At 42.6% G+C, this 10000-nt stretch overlaps 1 protein-coding gene across 1 annotated transcript in view; it reads right to left on the bottom strand.

Annotated features, from left to right (window-relative positions):
• LOC147025353 (choline transporter-like protein 1) overlaps nucleotides 1–10000 on the bottom strand; it is a 75542-nt gene that overhangs the window by 35853 nt on the left and 29689 nt on the right. Inside the window, exons 4-6 of the mRNA XM_085886248.1 lie at nucleotides 9682–9818; nucleotides 5058–5148; nucleotides 4713–4882 (exon numbers count right to left, since the gene is read on the bottom strand). Of these exons, the coding sequence (XP_085742374.1) occupies nucleotides 4713–4882; nucleotides 5058–5148; nucleotides 9682–9818 (398 nt within the window). The remainder of the gene's footprint in view (nucleotides 1–4712; nucleotides 4883–5057; nucleotides 5149–9681; nucleotides 9819–10000) is intronic.

Raw genomic sequence — 10000 nt, 5'->3', positions numbered from 1 at the left:
TTTAAAGTATTAAAAACGACTTTGACAAATGCATAATGTACTAGTAATGAACACAGAACGCTTCGATAACTTATACATAAGTTATACCAACGATTGTTGATCGTGTTTTAGTGGTCCACAACCTATGCCCAACGATAGTCTTGCGTATGCATAGCGTAATAATTTCCAAGCACGTTATTGATAGGTTATAAATAAGTCACGGGTACCCTAAACATTACTTTGATGCGTTTTGACGTATGAGGAACTTTCAAGTAGCGTGTTGCGAAGTGTGAAGAACGTTCGTGTAGCGTGCTTACAAAACGTTACTCATAGGTTAGAAATAAGTTTCGGGTACGCGAATGTTACCTCTACGTGTTTCAACTTGTGAGTAACATACAATTAACGTGTGTCAACGATCGCATAACGTGCCTACAACTTATGGCCAGCGGAGCGGAACGTGTGAGCCAAACGCCGAGTGCATCGTAAAATTTCAAGCATGCAAAATTTTTTGGACAACCGAAAAATACAACGTTTTAAACCAGCGTAATACGACCTATGGTAGTGTTTTTCAGCGTGCTCTTAACGTACACAAAACGTACCCATAACGTATTCGACGTGTGGCAGCGTTTTAGACAATTTTTTTCATAAATCGTCAAGGTGTGACAGCCCCTTTAACAGGGAAAGGAGATTAAAGTATTCTGCTGAGAGCCACACATTAGCTGCAAGAGTTTAGCATTAGTTTGCAAGAGTGCAATTAGCATTAGTTTGGAGAGCAGGGCAGGATGCCAGACTGTATCGAAAGCTCGAGATGTTAAGATAGACAGCCCTGATGTTATATCTGAGATTGGGGGCCCCATCCATTGTTGGGTGAGCAGAGGCAGCATGTCCAGGGTAGATTGACCGAGTCTCAGTCGAAATTGGCGATTTGAAATGTGGTTGTTGGAGAAAAGGAAGGCTCTCACATCAACTGCAATGATGGATTCCATGACCTTGCTGATTGGAAGTAAGTTAATAGGTCTGTGGTTAAGGTTCTGATTTTTTTGCACCTTGTTGATGTAATTTGGCCATGTTGGCCGACTTCCAAGCAGATGGAAGATGACCTAGGGCAAATTATAGGGTGAACAGAACAGAAAGAGGATGGGTTGTTCGGACACACGAGCTGATGCCGTCCTGTCCAGTTACAGAATCAGAGTCAAGGGTTGCGAGAAACTTATCTTTCTCAGGTGCAAAAGATACAAGAGTCCACGAGCAGTCGAGATACTTGGGTAGGGTAGGTAGAGAGAGCGAGGGGTTAGGTACATGAGAATTAAACAAAGGAAATACAAAGGCGTGACAACATAGACTCAAAGACCCCCGCATTTTCTTCTTTTCGCGTGAGGGCCAGTGGGGGAGAGATGGTGTAGCGACAGATCAAGAGCACTGCGTGCCGCTCTTTTTCCTCTTTTCGCGCACTCTCTCTCCCAGCATTCCCCACGTACCAACAGGGTGTGCCAGACTATCCTAGGTGCGTACCTCAGCTCTTGTCCGCTCTAGTTGTACTGCACAAAGTGCAGCCATTGGCGTGCGGCCCGTCTGTGACACACACCCATCGGTCAATCAAAGTAAAAAAAAAAAAAAACATTTTTAAAGACAAAGAGACGGATGTACAATGGGGCAAAGAAGATAATTCATGCGACAGAAAGGAGGAGCTTAGACACATACATGATGGGCTGGGGGAGGGGGACGAAGTTATTTCCAACACGATTCCATTGACACGCCTAACAATGTGGGAACTAGAAGGTCACTCAGTCGAGCATATACCTCCGCCACATAATGCCTGATCCATGAGAACATATCGAGCCCAATACATTTTTGAAATATCATGTTTCTACAGTAGTGTATCGTTTTACAGTTTATACGTTTTTGGCCCCATCTCTCAATGGCGAAGAATCACTTTAAAAAAAATAAATAATTCTCGTGTCCACCGAACATGTCCGCAAAATTTCATCCAGATCCGTTGACAACTTTTTGAGATATCCTGTACACAGTCAAACAGACAGACAGAAAGAAAGGGGTGAAAACATAACCTCCCTTACCTTCAGTGGCAGAGGTAAAAATAGCACATTTACAACAACACTTACGAAGAAATAACTTCTACTCAATCCCCAATTATTCCCTTAACCCGAGACCATTTCCATTAAAGTATCGATTGCGCAACTACTTCAATGACTGAGGTTGGGGATGAAAAAAATTGAATAGATATTAGTGAAGCCATTTCAACTAGTCTTTAAGCATGGCACAAATGCTGGTGTTGATTTTTTACTCAAAATATCAGAAAATACACAGGCGACAACAGAATGAACAACACATCCATGTCTGTACCGCAAGGATAAATGTTTAAAACGAGGTAAACCAGAAAAACAAACAAACAAACAAATAAATAAACAAGCCGGGAGGCAACATGGGTGGTCGCTATATAATTGCATTTTAGTCATACAGTTTTTGACGGATCGGGCTGAAAATTTTTGACAAAGAGGTTGATTATAGTGCGCATAAAATCACGGAAGCCTATTTTTGATTTTCGATTTTTTTTTTTTTTAGGAATTTTACAAAAATTTCAAAGTCCCGTTGCTAGGCAACGGTGGCATCCATAGCAACGGTGCTCAAAAGCATACAAGTTTCATCAGTTTCATCTGTCAAGTTTCATCAAAATCGGTTGACTTCTCTGGCCTCCAGAGCTGTCCATTACAAACAGACAAACAAGCCGGTAGGCGACATGGGTGGTCGCTACATAATTGCATACTAGTCATACAGTTTTTGACGGATCGGGCTGAAATTTTTTGACAAAGAGATTGATTATAGTGCGCATAAAAGCTCGGAAGCCGATTTTTGATTTTCCCCAAAAAAAAAATGTTTTCGGATTTTTTTAAAAAATTTAAAAGTCCCGTTGCTAGGCAACGGTGATGTCCATAGCAACGGTGCTCAAAAGCATACAACTAGATCCTGGTATGAACCTACCAGTCAAGTTTCATCAAAATCGGTCAACTCCTCTGGCCTCCAGAGCTGTCCAATACATACAAACAAACAGACGGAAAACCTGAGAATATGGGTAGTCTAGCGACCACCCAATAAATGAGTCATATCCCAGTGGCTGGAATGGATTTTGGTCCCAGATCAAACGCACGTTTTCTCAATACCTCAAAGTATGGCAAGTGGCACCAGGTAAAGAGCCAAGGGGGAGGATCTTGCAAGTCCAGTTTGTACTTACATGATACAAGGCCATTCAATAAATAAATAAATATGTAACATGGACTTTTACATACTTCCATTCTTTCTGAAGAGGAAAACTGATGAACCACATAAATAGTGGCCGGTGGTGAACGTGGACTTTCTTTTTTACATAAACGAGGTCAAGGAAGAGAATCTTACTTTACAATAAGAGCACAAAAAGCCAAGGATCACAGCACAGGCGACCGAGTGGGAGGACGTGGTCAATAAAAGCCTTGCACACATCTCGATCAGCCTCAAACTTGACCATTTGTATCTCGGCAGGAAAACCTTGCCACTCGACTACCTGCTCAAGGCTGGTCAAAATGAATGCAAATGAAACTTAATGGCCCATGACCTCATGCCATTCGCCGTGGAGGTACGGTGCAAACGGGCAGAGAATAAATTCAAATTCACCGAATGATGAGAAGTTAACACGCAACTTTACTCTTCATCGCAGATGTTTATAGAGGATGTAAATAGGACAAGTAAAAAAAAGACAAAATGTCACAGCCCCTGTTGTTTGAGTAATTTTGCCGCACGGAGTTTAAGGGCTCGCCCATATGAATGCACAGCTAAAATGGCCGCCAATCTACCAATCAGCCATCTTCGATTAGATCGCAAAATAAAATTGAGGTACACGAGTGTCCTATCATGTGCTGTGCTCGTGCCAAGTTTGAACAAGATCGTACCATGCTTGTCTGAGAAATGGTTGGGGACACTTTCAAGTAACAAAATGGCAAAATAACATTCAAGTCAAACAAACGAAAACGATATCAATCGTGGTAGTTTTACCATCTTGAATATGATCTCGAAAAACGACGTGCATATGCAAGCCATCATTCGTTATGAGTGTGCCAAGTTTGAAGAACATCGGTAAATGCACGTCCGCAAAATGGTTGATGATGTTTTCACCATCGGGGTCTTTTTTACAACTAAAATGGCCGCCAATCCGCCATCTTGGATATGAAAATGATCTTTATCATGGATATGATCTTGGATATGAAAAAAATAAAATGACGCACATATCTAAGCCATCATTCGTTATCAGTGTGCCAAGTTTGAAGAACATCGGTAAATGCACGTCCGAGAAATGGTCGAGGACGTATTCAACATCAGGGTATTTACAACTAAAATGGCCGCCAGTCTACAAGTTTGCCATATTTGATCAGATCGCAAAATAAAGTTAGGCGCAAGTGTATGGCATTGTGTACTGTGCTTGTGCCAAGTTTGAACAAAATCGGTCCATGAATGTTGGATAAATGGTTGGGGATAGGTTTAAGTAACAAAATGGCCGCCAGTCGGCTATCTTGAATCTCATCTCGAAAACAAAATGACATGCTTACGTACACCATCATGTCTCGTCTTTGTGCCAGGTACGAATAAAATCAGTCCATACATGTCCGAGATATGGTTGCGGATGCACGCAAACACAACAATCGAGACCAAATCCTGCATTTGACAACACAAAATTTAACAAGACGCACCCAGGGAAAGGAAGCAGAGGCCGAAGACAATGTCTCGGCTGGCAATGACACTGCCAATGACCTTCTGGAATATATCAAGGTCGTTGAAGAGACCAAAGACAGTCTTGAGAAGGTCGGCAAAGCAAGGTGGCTCAATGGGCACGCAGCGATGCAGCAAAGGAAGTGGCTTGCTGAAACAATAGAAAAACGATTAAAACATTTGTTGTTGCTGTTATTTATGCCTTTGCTACAAATTTGAAGCTAAAATTAAAGCCTTGAGCTTGGTCTCAAAGGTGTGAATTTAACATTGGCAAAGTGAATGCATTTGTCATGAAGGAATCAAGGAGAAAGAGAAGGAATAAGTACCTGGGCAAAACAGGCAACTTTGGACACAATCCCCCTTCCATTCCAGTGGCATACTTCTCTGGAGTAACCGAGTAATCGCATAGCAAGGAACCTGGGGTTTGTACAAAACGGAAGGTGAGATTAGGAGAGTGTCTGATACAAAACTTTCGGAAAAGAAAATGAAATCAACAGGATTCTCATGCTGTACGCAGTGCTACATAGTGCAGAAGCTAGGAAAGTTGTATGTTAAGTTAAAGCCAAATTGATGACCACTGGAAGGGGGTCCATGGCATGTGCCCAACGACGGTGTGTGCCTCCAGTGGCTTGAGGAAAATTGCGTTAAAATGGGCAGTTAATGCAAATCATTTTGGAAATAACTAGAATGACACTCAGAGCGCATACCTCCCCCAAACTGGACGGTTTACCTTTTGTATCGCACTGACTGGCTGGATATGGATCCGGACCTCAACCAAAATCTAATTGGCTTATTATTGTCACCTAACCAACTCGTTTTTCAGGAACCAGTTACTATACCTCTGAGATCGCACACAAGAGGATGCAAACTTGGAACATAGGTTTATTCATCAAGTGGTTTAATTCCAGAAACTATGAGCGCATCCGAATAGGAGTCGAACTTGTTACTGAGAACAATCCTCATTGCTCTTTTTTGGATTTTCTCTCGGTCTTTAGTTTGCCCTTTTGTTAGTCCAGGATGCCATTCTGGTGCAGCATATTGAAGTGTTGGCTGGATGTATGACTTGGAGATATTGACCTGTTTCAATCTACTCAGCAAATGCACTCTCGACTTGCTCTTGGTCATAATTTCCTTTCGTTGCCCATCCCATTTTTGGTCATCTTGGAGCCATACTCCTAGTACTTTGGTTTCCTGTGCAACATCGAGGGTATTGGTTCCGAGGTTGAGGACAGGTGGTTCTGAGGACAAGCAAAGTTGCAGCTGTTTGAATTTAGCTGTATTCAGGTGAAGATGGTTCTCATCAGACCATTCACTGAGTTTGGTGATTGCGTTTTGTATTGTAGAGGGGGCTCTCGCTGCTCTCACCTATTCGATACTCAGATCATCGACGTACTTCCATTTCTGCAACTCTGATGAATCCATTGATCATGGCAAGGAATGCCAGAGGACCAATCATTGTTCCCCGTGGTACTCCACAGCTCGATGATTTCCATTTTGATAGAGTGCCTTCGTATTTCACCCTCTGTCTTCTGTTTGTTTGAAAATCTGCTATCCACAGGATAATTTGTCTTCTGACTCCTAACTTGATGAGTTTTATGACAATTGTATGATTGATGGAGTCCAAAGCTTTTGAAAAGTCTGTAACAACAAGATTCCCAATGGTATCAGTTTTATCAGGGCCCTTATAGAACCACGGGATAATTTCTCTTCTGACTCCTAACTTGATGAGTTTTATGACAATTGTATGATTGATCGAGTCCAAAGCTTTTGAAAAATCTGTAACAACGACATTCCCAATGGTATCAGTTTTATCAGGGCCCTTATAGAATTCATGCAACATTTCAACCAAACAGTGTGTGGTTGAAGACTCTAGGACTACCAAGCTGATGCCCATCAATATTGGGTATCATATCTTCCTGTATCCATCTGGTGACAAATCCATTGCAAACCTTCACGCACTGGAAATTAGAGCAACTGGTCTCAACTTTTTGAGAACATCTGGCTTTTCCTTCAGTACAGGAATCACATCAGCATCTTTCCAGATTTGTGGAAGTTTGCCCTCTCTCAATGATCAATTGAATATATCAGTGATGGGAATACAGAGTTCACATGCAAACTCCTTGAGAAGTCTGTTTGGAACGTAATCAGGGCCAATGGCTTTCCTCGCATTGATCTTGCTCAATTCATGGCACATCTCCCACACTTCAAGTTGAGGTGGTTTTTCAGCAGGTAGATATGACGGAAGTTCATAAAAAAGTAGGGGTGGTTGGCTTTGTGATGTCGAACAAAATTTGTGGTTGATTGCATTAGCTATTTGATCATCAGTACCTTCAGAAATTGTTGGCACAATGATAGGAGAAGGTATCCGGAGCCTGTGGGCAAGCATCTGGATACCATGCCGCCACCTGAAAGGATCAAATGTTCTTAGATCACCCAGTGAGTTCTCGTAGAAGTTCAACTGAGCTCGAGCAATCTTCTTTGCAGCCAAGTTCTTATTGTACAACTATTGGGTCATTGAGCGACTTGCAAATGCTTCTTGGCGATGCTTGATTGGAGCTTTCACTCCTGCAGTCATCCAGGGTTTATCGGCTAAATGTAATTTGGCCGTTTCTCGTTCAAAATGTTTATCAACAGCCTCTTGGAGCGACTTGTAGAAGGAATCAGACTTCAGTTGGGTATCTGATGCTGCGAGAACCTCATCCCAAGTCTTCGATGTAATCCATTGCCCAAACTCATAGTCGTTTTGGTACGTCAATGGATGTGAGGTTTTCCTGATAACCCTGTTAACTCTCTTCATCCCGTTTTTGGGAATCCACAAAACCGTGTTATGGTCACTCAATCCCATCAGACGCGATCTCCGGTCTCATGGAATGTGTATGAAAATTGGTAATAATCAAATCCAGTACAGAATCACCTCTAGTAGATTTATATACCACCTGTTTAAGACCATGTACCCTCAATAACGGTTCTACATCTACTCTGTTAAAATCACCCAAGATAACATATCCACAATCTACATACATGATGGCAAGCATATCAATCGTGGTAGTTAAGTGATCAATCAAAGTAGCATGGTGTGAAGACCCTGGGGACAATATACACTACACAGACAACGATACTTGATATCAACATAGGCAGCCTGTACGGTCTTCGTCTTAACAATACACAAATTCACTAGGAACAGAAATCATGGGTAGAGTATGAACTAGCAAGTCTTTCTTCACATATAATGCCACTCCACTGCCACGATGTATGCGGCGATGGTTTGTGAATATAAGACAATCATCAAGTGTCAATTGTTCATCTGAAATATCATGTGTTTGTGAAGTTTCTGTTATAGCAGCGATGTCAATATCACTGTCGAAGTAGGACACTTAATTCATCTGTTCGACATACAATCGATCTGGCTTTTGCCAAAAACCCTCGGCAAAGAAGGACGAGCAGAATTGTTCATTTGCTGTATGCCGACTGGAACGAAGCACCGCACTCTGGGTTTACGCAGTCTATCAATGGTACTCCTGTTACCAATGACAATACCAATCTTTCGTCGGAGATGTCTTCCTCCCAGTCCACTCTTTCGTGGCCTTTTTCCCCGCTATACCAAGTTGTCTGATCAATTGCTTCGTTTCGCAATTGATATCAATAGTTGGACCATTCAATACTCGCAGCTGGTTTTCCTGAGTACGACAATCTTTTTGAACAATTCGCTTGAATATGTGGTATTTCATCACATTCATCAGGAGTCTGAACAGTACTAGTTTTCATTGTCTGTGGAACATCCCTTCGTGTTGTCTGGGTATTCTCTAGCGTGTAATAAAACATCTCATCTGTATGTCACGTGGGACAAGCGCCCCTTACAGTTCAGTCTTGGATGCATGGAATAAGTACGGCACCCAGTGCCCGGACCATCTCCACACTCCGCAGGGTGCAGTTCCAGGCATCGTAACGAGATACCGCTCTGACCGAGGCTGCAAAAAAAACCACTCTGTTCGAGCTTCTACGGTCACTGAAACGTGACCTGCGCCTGTCCACCGCCAGCGTACTGGGCCAGGTGCTCACCCCGCACAATCGGTAGGGTCACGCCGTATGGTCAGGGAGATCCAATGCGAGACGAATGTTGACAACACCAGGTAGTTAACCAGCGATCAGCGAGGAGATGATCAAAGAACAATGACCGTTGTGCCTCTCTTCCATGTGATGGTGCACCAGTCACACAATTAAAAGTTAGCACAGGCACGCGGGAACAACCCCCACTCTACAAGTAGAAGAAGAATGGTCGGCTATCGTCCACAAGATAAAAACAAGAGGAAGGAGAATAATCTTCCAATGGGTATCTGATAATGAAGTCGCTGGAACCCAAAAAGAAAGACCAAGGGACTCAGGAAAAAACAAACAAACATGGCCACCTGCAAGGCGCACAGACAGAAGCCTGAAAGGCACATTTCACCGAAATCAAATCAATTCTTCCTCGTCACACACCCAATCTGTCTGAGTTTCATCCTAATCCATCCACAAGGTTTTGAGATATCGTGCTGTGTATCATTTTTGGCCCAATCTTGATATGGTGAAGAATCGCTAAAAATAAATAATAATAATTATAATTCCAGTATCCGGATCCCAAACAAAAAAAAAATGTGCATTGTGGTTCTTGGCCGGTCACCTACGTACACATACACATGAAAAGAAAAAAAAAATCAGAACGATGGCTTCAAAACTGTGGACAAACATAATGTGACAAACAAGCAAACAAACAAACAAACAGACGCTACAGACCAACATACAACTCCACATTCCAATATACTTTCACCAAGTTAAACAAATAATCAAGGGCGAAAACACCACCTCCGTCCACCTTCGGTGGCAGAGGTAAAGAAAGATCGGGAAGATGCATGCTCAAGTGTTTGAGGCAAGGCGATATCAGCTGCGGAGAAGGTTGGCAATAACTCTCACCATTGACGCTGGCAAACTTTTGTACTTCAGCAATCGTGGAAAGTGATGTTTCTGGGCAGCGTGCCACACACAGCGAGAGAGAGCGAAACCGCAGATGCACGGTGTCCAAGTTGCACACATCGATAAAGAACACGTACCTAGGACAGGAAAGCATGTACACAATCTTCAAGGGTCACCATTCTCACAAGATCAAGATACAAATCATTTACTCCGGGGATGCTTTGCCAAAAGAAAGAAACCCGATTTGTTGTTGCCATGTAAGGATGCAAGGATCGGCTCAAGTAACGGCTTCCATTTTACACATTTTATTCAACTACAG

Source organism: Eptatretus burgeri, chromosome 6 (genome assembly GCF_056783735.1).
Source record: "Eptatretus burgeri isolate ZD-2024b chromosome 6, Ebu_testis_v1, whole genome shotgun sequence".
Lineage (NCBI taxonomy): Eukaryota > Metazoa > Chordata > Myxini > Myxiniformes > Myxinidae > Eptatretus > Eptatretus burgeri.
This window is presented reverse-complemented; position numbering and strand designations above follow the sequence as displayed.